The sequence below is a fragment of the Mytilus trossulus genome, chromosome 8 (assembly GCF_036588685.1).
Source record: "Mytilus trossulus isolate FHL-02 chromosome 8, PNRI_Mtr1.1.1.hap1, whole genome shotgun sequence".
NCBI classification, from domain to species: domain Eukaryota; kingdom Metazoa; phylum Mollusca; class Bivalvia; order Mytilida; family Mytilidae; genus Mytilus; species Mytilus trossulus.
This window is the reverse complement of record NC_086380.1, coordinates 17028488-17043106: the sequence shown is the minus strand read 5'-3', so window position 1 is coordinate 17043106 and position 14619 is coordinate 17028488. Positions and strand designations below refer to the sequence as shown.

At 31.7% G+C, this 14619-nt stretch overlaps 2 protein-coding genes across 4 annotated transcripts in view; one reads left to right on the top strand and one right to left on the bottom strand.

Annotated features, from left to right (window-relative positions):
- The window catches only part of LOC134680627 (large ribosomal subunit protein uL16m-like), a 168992-nt gene extending 168307 nt beyond the window's left edge, over positions 1-685 (bottom strand). For 2 of the 3 annotated variants that reach the window (XM_063539745.1, XM_063539744.1), the window contains exon 1: positions 548-685. In XM_063539745.1, the coding sequence (XP_063395815.1) occupies positions 548-602 (55 nt within the window). In that variant the 5' untranslated portion in view covers positions 603-685. The remainder of the gene's footprint in view (positions 1-547) is intronic. The other variant, XM_063539747.1, reaches the window with a different exon arrangement.
- The window catches only part of LOC134727401 (GATOR complex protein Iml1-like), a 104472-nt gene continuing 90529 nt past the window's right edge, over positions 677-14619 (top strand). Inside the window, exons 1-13 of the mRNA XM_063591782.1 lie at positions 677-805; positions 2364-2457; positions 3030-3079; positions 4030-4115; positions 5478-5611; positions 6762-6831; positions 7990-8130; positions 9065-9134; positions 9918-9990; positions 10577-10764; positions 11308-11442; positions 12475-12536; positions 13261-13334. Coding sequence (XP_063447852.1) covers positions 691-805; positions 2364-2457; positions 3030-3079; positions 4030-4115; positions 5478-5611; positions 6762-6831; positions 7990-8130; positions 9065-9134; positions 9918-9990; positions 10577-10764; positions 11308-11442; positions 12475-12536; positions 13261-13334 — 1292 coding nt within the window. The 5' untranslated portion in view covers positions 677-690. The remainder of the gene's footprint in view (positions 806-2363; positions 2458-3029; positions 3080-4029; positions 4116-5477; positions 5612-6761; positions 6832-7989; positions 8131-9064; positions 9135-9917; positions 9991-10576; positions 10765-11307; positions 11443-12474; positions 12537-13260; positions 13335-14619) is intronic.

Sequence of the window (14619 nt, the reverse complement as noted above, 5' to 3'; positions counted from 1 at the left end):
GCTGGGGCATGTCCACACGCCGGTGGGCCTACACACTGCATCTCTGGGGTCCTTGCTACTCCGAGATCCTCTACAATTATGCCTAGGATAATAGACCCTACTTACCGTGTGCCATCGCGTGGAGGCATTGCAGAAGTCTTGAATAGTGCAGAGGCTATGTACTGGCAGAAAGACTTACTCACTCGGCTTTCTTTTTCACCTGCAAGCAGGCTAGCCAGCTGTGATAAAAAGCCTATGGCTCTACCACACTAGACCCATGCACAATCCTGTGGTACAACCACCAGCACACCTATCTAGTGGTTGCTAGGCATTAAAACTTTTCGAACTTTACAGGTAAGTCTGTACTCAGAGTAATTTTTGGAATGTAAATACAGCCATATTTGTCCGTTTGTTATGATGAACTTAAGACAGTCCCGAGTGGTCTTTCTTGGAGACGATTGGAGTTGCCTCCCGGCCGACTTGTTTTGCACCCCATGCCCATTTCCCCCCCAAAAAAATGAATAACTGAAATTATCATGCATATTGAAAAAACTATAATTTCTCTTACATTTTGTAAACAAAAGTAAATGTTTTCTGCAAAGATTTTTTACAAGACAGTTCATTTTTCCTTTCCTCGATGTAGATTTTTCTCTAGGTTTTCCCTTAATGCAAATCCAGAAATGTAAGCGTTTTGCAGACCGTGCATTTCGTATGCTCTCTCTCGGACTTTATCCATACTCGTACGTAAAAAGCCGCCACCAAAATGAAATGGAGAATGAAAAAATTAAAAAGCTTCATGTCCACAAAAGAAATCCACAAGATGCATGTAAACGACATTTCATAATTTTCGTTCAAACCAATTTTAAAATATGTTTGCAAACTATGTATTCGTGACAACTGTACTGTGTACATGGGTAATTTAAGTTGCAATGTAGCACTGTCATGACTGTCACTGTTGTCAAAATAATTTATGACATCTTGGAAGGCTGTTATTTTCTGCCAAAAATAAAAGGGTGGAAAAGGATTACTTTCGTACTACATTTTCAGTCTTTTTATTTCACGAGTTTTCATGTTTTGACCTTTTTTTTTCTTTTTTTTTCTCATGTTTGGTTAGACTTGCGTGATATATCAGAGCTAGTGCAAATAATTATGGCGACATAGAAAAAATTATTATAGCCTTTCAAGACGTCATGATTAAGTGCAAATAATTATGACGAAGTCATAATTATTTGGACTATATCGATAGAGCAAGATTTAATGGATCAGATAGTAATTTAGTAATCATGGTAATTAATGGGAATCTAATGGCTAATAAATATACAAGCTTGTATGGTGTTTTCCCAGAATAATCTAAGATACATGTATAATAGGGTAGTCTATAATTGGTCATCTTGTTCCGACTTTTCTATTGTACTTATCACACAGGAAATCTCCACATTGATGTCACAACCTTAATATATATACCAGTGTTCAAAATAAGTCCAAATATGTTTGTTCTACTCTTCTAAATAAAACAAGAGGAGGTGGAAGGGGTCCTGATCCCTTATCCTGGGCTTAAAAACATAAACACCTGGGTCTAAATTAATATATTGTTTGTTTCCCCTATGCCGTCCCTGCCAAGCCAGGTGTGGGCATAGGTGGGTAGGTAGGTAGGGAAATAATTTTATTTTTCCAAAAAGCTTGACCTTTATTGGACGATCCGGCAAGCCTGAAAATCCGAAATGAATAAAATAATATTTGACTAAGTTTTGTCAATAAAATTTTATGAGGAGCACCAATTTTGCAGGGTCTGTCGGGATTAGGGAAACAAACAATATTTAATTTAGGCCCTGACATCCTGAACATTGAAAAAAGAAATCTCGGATCCCTAAAGGGTCAATCCTGAAATCCCGAGCATAAAAAAACCTGAAAAGATCCTGCCCTACTCAAAGAACATCTCTAAAGATATCTTTACATAGTTATTAAAAAGTATTTTACATAAATGCCATTTTTCTAATGGCTGTTTCAAACCTGACTTTCAAATGCCCAAAAATATTAAAGAACTTCACAAAATCCCACTTCTGGCCTCCATTTATGCCATTAATGCTTTGTGAACATTCCATTTAGCATTATCAATCTTAGTGGCAGAAAAAATACAATGTAGACTAAGTAACAATATCAAAATGACAAGTATCTTACGTTTTTATCGATTTTCCCGCGGAAAAAAACCCATCCACAATGAAAGAAAAACTGGGGAAAAACAATGTTCATAGATATAGGAAAATGCGGTATGAGTGCCAATGAGACAACTCTCCATCCAAGTAACAATTTATAAAAGTAAACCATTCATGCCATTACTTGGCTTAATTTAAAGGCTTTATAAAAAATTTTGTTTGCTATTTTAGTTTTAGGAAATGATATTTTGATCAACCCTAAAGACTTTCCTGATGTTGTTCTCCGAGATATTTTAGAGATTCATCATTCTGATAGTGATAATAGGTAAGTTATCTACATCTTCTAATTCATTCATAGGCATTTTGCTTAATATAAAAAGAAGATATGGTATGATTGCCAATGAGACAACTCTCCACAAGAGACTAAATGATAGGGAAATTAACAACTAAAAGTAACCGTATCATATAGTCAGCTACAACAGTCCCCAAAATCACAAATGTGAAACAATTCAAAATTGAAAAGTAACGGCCTAATTAATATACAAAAAAAAATAATGCAAACAAATATCTGAAGTATGAATAACTAGTTTAATACATGTAAAATTATTTCTGAAATAAGAATTTTGACAAATGAGATTAACAGGTTATGAGAGAAATCCTGGAAAAGAAAGTTGATTTATGAAATCATTAACAAAGTTTAACTGAAAACATTTATAAGTACAATGTTAGAAATAAGAGGAAGATGTTTAGAAAGTATCAGAGAGACAGTTACCCAACAACATAAGGTCGTCATGATAATACATCATCAGAAAGGGTATGTTTGATTTGTTAGACTTTAAATATTATTCAAGAATTAAATCATTGCAATTTAAATGTTTGAACTTATTCTAATTTTAGCCGATTACTGCTACAGGTGACAACAGTGACTGGTGAATTTCAACAGAAAGGTACACTACATTTTTTTATGATTTTTTTTTAGCTCAGTCACAAATGTTTCTGAGGCATATAGATTTACCAAGCTTGATAAATCTGTCTACAAAGATTTTGTTACCTCCTTGACTTCAATTCCCGTTGGGATTAACATCAATTACATTACACAACTACCATCAGATTCAGTCCTTTTATATTAGACCTATATCTACATGATCTATATATAGATAAAAGTCTTATACCTTCACACTTGTTTTGGCTTTCATCCATTGATTTTATATTAATAAGAAGATTAATGGTCTATATAAAAACAAGAAGATGTGGTATGATTGCTAACCAGACAACACTCAAAATGAGGCCAAAGAACACAGAAATTGCTGAAAGTTAAATTTTGAAGTTAGTAAGATTGCTTGGAAAACCAAAATTTAAATACGATTGCTACCTGACTCAAATTTTGAATTGTTGTAACTCACTGGACACTATGACAGAATATAAATACAAATGAAAAAAAAAAATTAGGGCATCATTAAAGTCATGAGAAACCTCAAATTAAAAAAAATACCCATGCTTTTTGTTATTTGTTTACTATATGGTGACAATTGGTAAACTTCGGCTCCAAAACACAGCATTTAATAAGCAGCCATATTTGTTAAAACATAACAGACAGAGAGAAAAAATTTTGACGATTGAACAATATATTTGAGTAAAGAATGAGAAATTTTGTGCACAGAGGACTAAGTTTATGATTTATACATGTATTGGATAAACATTATTTTTCACCACTGACTCGTTTCATATGACTTTAAATTAAACCATAGATGCATTTTCAGACACAAAAGTAAATATAGAAGAACAATATAAAAAGTATACATAAAGATTTTAAAAGACTTATAAAATAAGTAAATAACGTTTATTAAAGTTCATACATTGTATTGATTGCATTTCTTTTAATTCTTATTCTTCACAGATACCATTAGTATAGAACATTCCATAGCAACTTCCTTCCATCTAAAGCCATACAATAATGTTGTTGTCAAAAAGGTCGATCCAAAGGTACGTCTCTATAGCATATTGATACAAGTTGATGAGGAAATATGTATTTGTGGTTTTTTTTTTATTATTAGGAGAATATATATAAAAAGTTATTTGTTCCTGGAAAAAAGATTTCCTTTTTCAATATACAGTTAACTCTCGTTGTCTCGAACTCGGTTGACTCGAAATTTCGGATGAGTCGAAGTTTTCACGTGGTCCCGAACTTTATTCCATACAAAAGTATGTAATTCGACTCCTGATGAGTCGAAATTGGATGAGTCGAAATTTCGGTTGAGTCGAACTAAATTTACGGTCCCAAGGTTAACAAAAGCATTCAAAATTCATTTTTTATCTCGAACTTATACACATATGTCAAAACATGACCTCCGGGATTTAAATTGATTGAAGAGTTAATCTGACAATACACGTGTAATTAAATTTCCGGTCACTGACCACTGTATTGATTTATGACTTGCTATTTTCATGAGTGTTTACCTAAGATTATCTTTTATAGAATTTTTATAAATAATTAGTGATACATTGTTAATGTTCATGAAAAAGTATTTAAATGTTTACAAAACAATTAATTTGTGATTTACACTAATGAGCTTGGGTGTGTATAAAGTGAGGAATATGGCTTCTGTTGATGATCACCTAAAAACTTCTAAACGGCGTCTTTAATCTTGCTATATTTTCTTTTGAAAAGAATGAGTGAGATAAAACAAAATGAATAGAAATCAAAATGTTCTTTAATCTCTTGTATCCGAGAATAAACAATTCTGTCAACTATAACAGACCTGAATAACGGATCTATCGATTGGAAATTACTCTCTTGGAAAAGCCATATAATTTTTTTTAATTGAAACAAATGAATAAGTAAAAATAATGTAATTTTAATAACAAAAGACTGTGACATACACATACAACGATCTGATACTAGAATATCGATCCCCTTGCCATATTCACCCGGAATTATTTTAGCTTTACCAAGCTAAGCAAGAGTTGTGTCCCTTAGATTGTCGAACTTCCGGTGTTCGTTTGAGTCGAACTATGTGTATCTCAAAGTATTTCTCTGGTCCGGCTGACTTCGACATAACGAGAGTCAACTGTATCATGAAATATAAGTCAAACATATAAAACATATGTAATATAAGTCAAACATATAAAAAAATAATATATCATCTATTGCTTAATGAATTATTTATTAATTTATAATTATAAAGGTCTACATTAATATGACTAAGACCATTTGCAAATTGTGTTTCCTTAGCATAGCCTTACGTTTTTTTGGGTTTTTTTAGGCAGTGTTCAGGGGGTTGTAATGGATCTAGTTATAATGATCCGTTGACAAAACTTGTTTCCATACAATTGTTTATTTTACAGGCAGTTGCTTTGGATCTGGTTGAACTGTTATTTAAAGACCAGTATTTCAGTAGAAGTGATTTCTGGCGACTGAGAGATAGCCTATCCAACACATGTGCTTACTTAAACATGAAGTTGGAAGCCTACGACATGAGGTAGGTCTTGAAATGTTTATGAATAAAAGGAAATGTGATTGATTAGTGTTCATAAATTGCTACTTTCAGCACTATTGTGCTATTTCATGGCAAAAGAAACGTCTTTTAGTGCATTTAAGGGGCGTTGTTTCATCCATTCCAATGTTGAGCGAGTGATTGGATAACTATAATTCTATATTGTATGAATTATTCAGCAAATCGAATTCTCAAAATTGACAATCAGCACTGCTGCCATTAGGAAATTGTCATTAAGTACCTACAGAACAACAATTATTTCTAGTTCATCCTGCACAATGACGATCACTAAGAAGCTTGATGAACATTAAAAGTGCAGGGACACAGGCGACATCTTCTGTCTGGTAAATGACGTCCTAAAGTCAAGTATAATTGATGAGTTTTTTCCCATGACGGACTAACTCAAAAGTGGTGAATTAGATTTCAGAGGTGAAGGAAGCCAGAATGCAAGGAGAAAACCACTACCTTTGGTAAAAAAAGTGACAATCCTGGTCATTTAAGATTGGAGTGAAGCACTCCTCCCACATTCAGTTATATACTCACAACCAAATGACACAAACAACTAGAAGACATCTAAAAAAGCAATATACAGTCTTCAACAATAGACAGTGTCTGTACATCATGTTCAGACTCAAAGTAATAAGATGTGAATTTTACTTGACATACAACTAATTGAACAAGGAATTCGAAAAATTGAAAACACATGTTCAATATTACATTTTGAAAATTGATTATCTACATTAAATTTGTACTTACAAGAAAGAACTGTGCTGTCACTTCAAAAAGGGGAGGTAATAAAGCAAATTTTAGTGAAAGAGATTGGTTTTCAGGGCTATAAAAATCTGGAGTATGATTAAACTCAGAAATTAACCAATAAACATACCAAATTTAGTGTTTTAAACACAAATTGTGTTCTCTGAGTACTCAGTAGAGTTTTATGACCAATAGGCCTGAACTGACCAGTGTGGTAAATCATTAATTAAGTGATTGTTGTTTGCAATAACAATGTATGTAATTTTGATACAGTTGCTTTTTAAATTACTAGAATTGACATGAATTCTAATTTGTGTAACCTTCAATATATTTAATGTATGCAGTGCATGTATTTAAATAATCTTATTTCTTTACATTTCAGAGCACAAGTTTATGAGTTATGGTCAAAAGGAGAAAGAGTAACATGCGGTGTGATTAATTCAGATACAAGGGTAAAAATACACTAATATTTTTTTTGTTAAATGTCACAGTTACAAGGGTGAAAATACAGAACATTTGTAAAATAAAGTCTCATCAATACTAGGGTAAAATTCAATAACATTTGTTAAAAGAAACTCTTTCCTCCATGGATTATTTTTCTCTCTCATACTTGATTCGCATAGGATTTTTTTCAATAAAAAAAATCATCAGGTTTAAAGTATAAATGCAGTGTGAAAACGAATATTTCATCAATGAAATTCAAGTCAGATTTCCTTATGAATGTACTTTTCATGTTGGATACAAATTTTTTAAAGTCTGATGCAGACATTTTGTAGTCTAGGCGTTTCAACTGAGGTACTACACAGGCGTCAAAAGGCATCATTATGGAGAAAAGGGGGTGGCGTCAAAAAGCGTCATTGTGGAGGAAAAGGTTAAAATATACTATTAATTTATTATTTTTTGTGGGAAACCAATTTTCATGGATTATCAGTAAGTTTTCAGCTTGTAAGCAAACTTAAGCAAAATCTCTTAATCAAGTATTCATGCAAGTACGATTTTCCTAAACTCAGGAAATTAGTACCCATGAAAATGAATAAATCCACAGTACTTAAAAACTTGTTTTATACGGAAATACCAATAAAAAAAACCTTCAAACACCCACAGTTACAGATGCACTTGTTTAAAACCTAAAAATAATACCCACAGATAGCAAACATGGAATAATTTAATTTTGGATGTAACACTTCTTCTGATTGGCTGACGTTATTTTGTTATGAGCCCATAGACATAATTAAGTCATGTGACCGTGACGTTGTCAACGTTTTTTCATGGTTTTCTACGGTTTAAAAGGGAATTTAGAATTAAATTATAAGAAATGACTGTAATATTTTTTCTGTCTATTTGAAATAACATAAAAAATGTGGTGCACACTGTAAAATATGTTTTTATGTAATTTTTCATAGACAGAAAAAATATAACAGTCATTCCTTAAAGAGATTGATTGTCCAAATGTGCATTTAGTTGAATTGGTTCAGTAAAATTGGCACTGTTTGATTAAACTACATTGGTAAAAAAACAGTAAACTTGGTAAGTTCAATTCTAAATGTTTTATTTCAAAAGATTGATAGACAGTTTTAGGAGTTTGTCTGTAATTTAGTATAACATTTCAGGTAGTTTTTCGATCTTCAACCTCAGTTGTTCAGATATTTATACAGATGAGTTCTGAGATGTGGGATTTTGACCTGTATGGAGATTTATATATAGAAAAAGCTGTCGATGGATTCCTCACAGATTTGTTTGCTAAATGGAAGGTAAGAGTAACAAGGTCAATCAAAGTTACATCGAAAGATGTTATTATTATTATTATTATTATCACCATATGGCCTTCAATAATGAGCAAATCCCATACTGCATAGTCAGCTATAAAAGGTCCTGAAATGACAATGTAAATCAATTCAAACGAAGAAACTGACGGTCTTATTATTATTATTTCAATCAAAGTTAGTTCCTTGATATTTTTCTACCAAAGATAGATCACAGATATCATTTCCAACAAAGTAAGATTTCACAGATAATTCCCCACTGAAGTTGAAAGATTGAAGATAACTTTTAGGATTTTCCATTGAAGTCTGATACATGATTCATAAATTTGTTTTCATCATATAATTTTTTTTAGATGTGGTATGATTGCCAATGAGACAACTCTCAAAAAGAGACCAAAATGACACAGAAATTAACAATTATAGGTCACCATATGGCCTTCAATAATGAGCAAATCCCATACTGCATAGTCAGCTATAAAAGGTCCTGAAATGACAATGTAAATCAATTCAAACGAAGAAACTGACGGTCTTATATATGTATAACAAATGAACAAAAACAAATATGTAACACATAAACAAATAACCACAACCACTGAATTACAGGCTCTTGACTTGGGACAGGCACATACATACATAATGTGGCTGGGTATAACTTGTTAGTGCGATCCCAACCCTCCCCTAACCTGAGACAGTGGTATAACAGTACAACATAAGAAAGAACTGTAAAAATCAGTTAACAAAGGCTTAACTTATCAGATGGAAAAAATATAAAAAAAGAAAACTTTGATTATAACTTATTACTCTGGAAAACTTATAGTTTTCTAACAGTAAATTTACGATTATTGTCATTTATTTAAGTATTTTTACCGCTTTTAATTACTTTAAAATCATAAGATTACAAATTTGTTTTGTTTACTTGTAGGACCAGAACTGTCTTCATGATGTGACGATAGTCTTATTCTCTAGAACATTTTATGAGGCACAGTATATAGGTAGGATTCTTTAAATTTGACACAAATATTTTCAGAAGGGCACTCAAATATTTTTTTTCATATTTGGAGAAGAAAGCAATATTTAGAGGATGTTATGATATTGCCTTAAAGTTGGGATAAAAAATGTATACATAACTTTAAATACATCTTACAATAAAACAACACATAACACATACATAGCACATAACCTGTAATAGACCACTTTCGAGTTCATCCATCACCGGCAAAAACTCGTCAATTATGCACGCCTTTATGACGTCATTTACCAGATAGAGGAGGGTCACCTGTATCCCTGCACTATTTACATTCATCAAGTGTCTTAGTGATGGTTATTGTGCAGGATAAACTAGAAATAATGGTTGCTCTGTAGGTACTTACTGACAGCAGTATTGATTGTCAATTTTGAGAATTCAATTTGCGGAATAATTCGTACAGTATAGAATTATATTTTTTTCAACCACTCGCTCAACATTGGAATGGAATTGACAACGCCCCTTAATGCACAAATGACGTTCATTAAAACCAGAATTTTGACGGAAATGCATCGAACTAGAAAGTTGTCTATTGTCAGACAACTCTTTTGTGGAGTAATTGCCCTTTCATTTGGATTTGATCCTTTTTTTTTTTTTTTTTTTAAACTGAAAATAGCACAGCTGATTTGAAGGACAATATTTACAAATAAATGAACATAGCAAAAATTCTCTTTTACAATTTATTGAGTAAAATATTTATATGTTATCATTAAATGACATTAATGATAAAATAGTATTGATTAATTATCAGAAGAGTTTCCAGTATTCATGAGAGACTGTTTACAAGTTGACTATATGGGAAGATTTTATGAGGATTTTTACAGGTAAATTATTTTCATTTCAATTAATTGGAATACAAATTTATACATTTTCAAAAATTATATTACATTTTTTTAAGTGAAAAAAAACCCTGATTCTTCACTCAGTCATTGAAAATAACTTATGGTGTATTGTGATATTTAGGAGTATGTAGGGGCAACCATAGATACTGAATATTCACCTAGCAAAGGTTAAATGTTAAATGTTGTATATTTACATATTATAATGAATTCTCTGCATCTTTAGACTATCTTTAATACATTATAGTAGAAACTCCGTTCAAATTTTTCTGAATAAGGTTGAAAAATGTTGTTACTTTTATACTTATATTTCAGTGATATAATTATTTGTACTTTGCTATAGAAGACTAACTTTGTGCACATATGACAAAAATGTACACTGCAAATATTAAAAATTCCAGAAAATAATGCAATAATTTATTGTTTGATAACTTTGCAAATTAATTTTAAAAACTTTATTAATCTTTAGGCTTTGAAAAATGTAAACATAATTTCAGTTAATTTCTTTTGACCTGGCCATATAATTACATTTCATACCTGATCATGACAGTTGTAAATATTTATTTTGTAGAATTATCATACAAAATGAACGATATGAAGATTGGACAACAACAATTAAAAAATTACGGAAATGTATAAACCAGTATCAAGATTATGTTTTAAAATACCACGAAAGACCTGGTGAAAAAATCCCTAAGGCCTATAACTCTACTGCTGCCCAAGGAAACTTCCTGGAAACACTCAATATGACACTTAATTGTAAGTTTTTATAATTCTTTCTGATGTTATGTTAAAAGGATAAATTATGATGGATAGAAATTAGTGTAATTGTATTATACATGTAAATAGGAAACAACACTATCAGGACATGGAAAAGGAGCAAGTCATCTTGGGCTGGATTCAATGTTTTATAACTTCTTTATCCATTCTGTTTTATAACCGCAACTGGTCATAAGAGCATGTGAACTTTTTCATTACTTGGTATCTGTTATCATCTTAAGCGTCCGTCAGCATTTGATAACATTTGCAAAAATCTGCTCCGCTGAAATTAATGGGCCAAATTTAACCAAACTGTTAATGTGCTTTCACCAAAAGGTGGTCATTGTTTATGATGAAATTTAGCCACTCAGACTTTTCAAGTAATTAATAATTGAATTTGTTGATTTGTTGAAATTCAATTAAGATGTTTTGTTTTCATTGTTTTTTTCCATTGTGACGATATATGAAAAGACAGATCACAAAAATGAAATATCATTAAATTGCTTTATGTTGGCTTGCAACCATTTTTATCTTCATTTTCAGTGTTTGAGAAGTATTACTTTGACAGAAACTTTGACCGGACAGGTAAAGTGGCTGTGGTCATCACACCTGGACCTGGAGTGTTTGAGGTGGACAGACAACTGACCAATATAACAAAACAAAGAACTATTGATTGTGGTACGGTATTTAAAATATGGCTGCTTTTATTTTCAATGAATGAACATTTAATTCTATGAATTTTAACAAGGTGAACCAACGCCTGAAGTGGTAATCATACGGTGGGGTAATATTGGGTGGATACAGAATGGTATTCACAGTTGTCTTTCACTATAAAAGTAAAATAAAACAATAAAGACAACAAAACCCATCAATTATCGCATGGTAAGAGTTTATTCTGCTCAACATGTTGTGTTGCTTGTACTTCACTGTTGGATTTCATGTGTGATATTGTCCTGAAGACGCCACCCTTGTTGGCAAAACATATTGACCAGAATAAACTCTTACCATGCGATAATTGATGGGTGTTGGTGTCTTTATTGTCTTTATTGTTTTATCTTTTTCTATGATGAGATAAAGATTTGATATGTATCTTTTTTAATGTTTTTTTTGTAACTTTCATTGACAAATGAATAAGCTTGTGAGGTTATCTTCCCTATTTCTTGAGTTATGGTTCATTGAATAATTTGCATAATTTAGATGTTTTGAAGTATATTGTATTGCTGTTATGATTTCAACATTTGCATTTTACTTTCAAAATTATTTAGAGATAAACTATATCTCAACACTTAATTGAAATCAACAGAGCAGGATATGCCAATTCATGCATATATACCGGTAATGTTTAAAATTTCCTCTTATTATTAGAAAAATGATTTTACTTATAAAAAAGAAGATGTGGTATGATTGCCAATGAAACAACTATCCACAAAAGACCAAAATGACACAAACATTAACAACTATAGGTCACTGTACGGCCTTCAACAATGAGCAAAGCCCATACCGCATAGTCAGCTATAAAAGGCCCCAATAAGACAATGTAAAACAATTCAAACGAGAACACTAACAGCCAAGAAAACTGATGACCTTAATTATGTAAAAAAATTAAGGAAAAACAAATATGTAACACATAAACAAAAGACAACCACTGAATTACCGGCTGACTTAGTTTCATCTGCAAGAGTACTATAGATTGCTCTTGTACTATTATAGGTGTAGGGAGCGATTTAGTTTGTATGGGAGAACAACCGTTACATGCAGCACCACTATTTAAGGTGAGATAATAATGTTGTTAAATTAAAAGTACATTCAAATAACTAACCATCAAACTTTATGTTGTTCTGTCTTGGTTCAGGTTTTGTTGTTTGATGAGTTTTAACTCTGCTTAGTTACAGTTTGAACAATATAATAAAACTTGATTTTTGGGTTAACTATTTACTTTTATCAAAACTCTAGCATATTATATATTCTCTTATTCTGAGATTCTGATAAAGGCTTCCACCAAGTAGTTGATTATTATAATCGATGAACAGTTCACTTATCAAAATTCAATTTTGATATAATTTTTTTAACCTTCCTCAGAACTTGGTATTGTTCAATACCAAAAATTGCCCCCCCCCCCCCCCCCCCCCCCCAAAAAAAAAAAAAAGAAGAAGATTACCATGCTGGACTTTGTCACAGGAAGAGAACATGGTTATTTTGCAGGTCTTCTAGTTACTAGAAAGGATAATGCAAACAACCTTGGTTACTTATCTTGAAACCTAAAGGTCTAAAACTTAAACGGTTGGTCCATTTGTAAAATTATCACAGCAGGACTAGATATTCTTATCTATTATACTGTTTAATGTTCATTGAAAATATTCTTTTTAGCTCAAGTGGCATTTATTTAAACACTTGTCTAATAAAAGAAAGGAAAAAGCTAATGTGAAGGATATGTTTATAGTTGTATGTTCAAACTAAAATTGTAATAGATATAACCAGATAATTTTGTTCCTTTAGTTTCACAGTAAAAGTCAGAAGTCAGATTTAGAAGTTGGGGACGATTACAATATACCACACTGGATGAATCATAGGTAATTATATACAGGTGTTTATTATCCTATTATTGAACATGTGCAAACATTGTTACTTTTGTTTATCCATCTTTCTGTCCTATTTTGGCAGTTATAACCATTCACTGAGTGTTATTGGTATGTAAATGTTTTTTAGGCCATTATTATCTCTGGTTAAAGTAAACTGAATATTAAGTGTATCAAATAATGGTTAGCCAGTTTAATTGTCTTTTTATACCCCTGCTTTCAAAAAAGGGGGGTATACTGTTCATGTATTACCTCTGTCTGTCTGTCAGTCTGTCGTCCGTCAGTCAGTCCGTCCCATGAAACTTTCGTCACATTTTTCTCAGGAACTACACACCCATCCCTTTCTGTAATTTGGTATCAACATTTATATATGTCAGCCATACCATGTGATGCGTTTTCAGATTCATCATTCATCGACTTCCTGATTACCGAACACTTGTATGATTTTACACATGATAGCCAAGTTGAAAATTTTCTTCACATTTTTTCTCAGGAACTACAATACAAGTATTTCTGAAATTTGGTTTCAGGATTTATATAAGTCAGCTATACCGTGTGATGCGTTTTCAGATTCATCACTCGACAACTTCCTGTTTACCAAACACTTGCATATTTTTACACTATTAATATTATCCACTTGCGGCGGGGGTATCATCAGTGAGCAGTAGCTCGCAGTTTCACTTGTTTTATCTGTTTGGCTGTGGTAGATAAGAAGTCTGGGTGGACTTTGATTTGATAAACTGGGGTCATGAGAACAGTTATGAAATTGTTTTAAGGAACATTAGCTCAAGTGGGGAGTAAAATCTTCATATTATGGAGTTTTTTATTCAAGAATATTAATTAACAGATCAGAATAATATTTAAATTTTTTTTTCCTGTAAAGACTTATAAAATCTTGTTCAGTCTGTGGTCAGCTCCTCATAAACTAACAAAATTATTTTTTGGAATACCCTTTGCCATTGTTTTTAGAAGAAAAAAACATAAATTTAAAATGCATTTTTTGTTTGTTAAAAAAATGAAAAAACTTAATTTTATTTTCTCTGAAAACAATAGATTTACAGAATTTTATTGATTTTGTTTAAGAAATAGTTCATTTTTCGTTTGTTGTATATAATACTAGAAGATGTTTGCAGGTAATAGTTTGCATAGTATTTTCTAATGTAAGTTCAGTATGTAAATGATTGTGTTTGATTAAATTGCAGTGGCAATTATTTCATGCAAGGATAAAGGTGGGAAATTTTGAAAGGTCCTATAACATATTGTAACTTGGTTAGGGGCA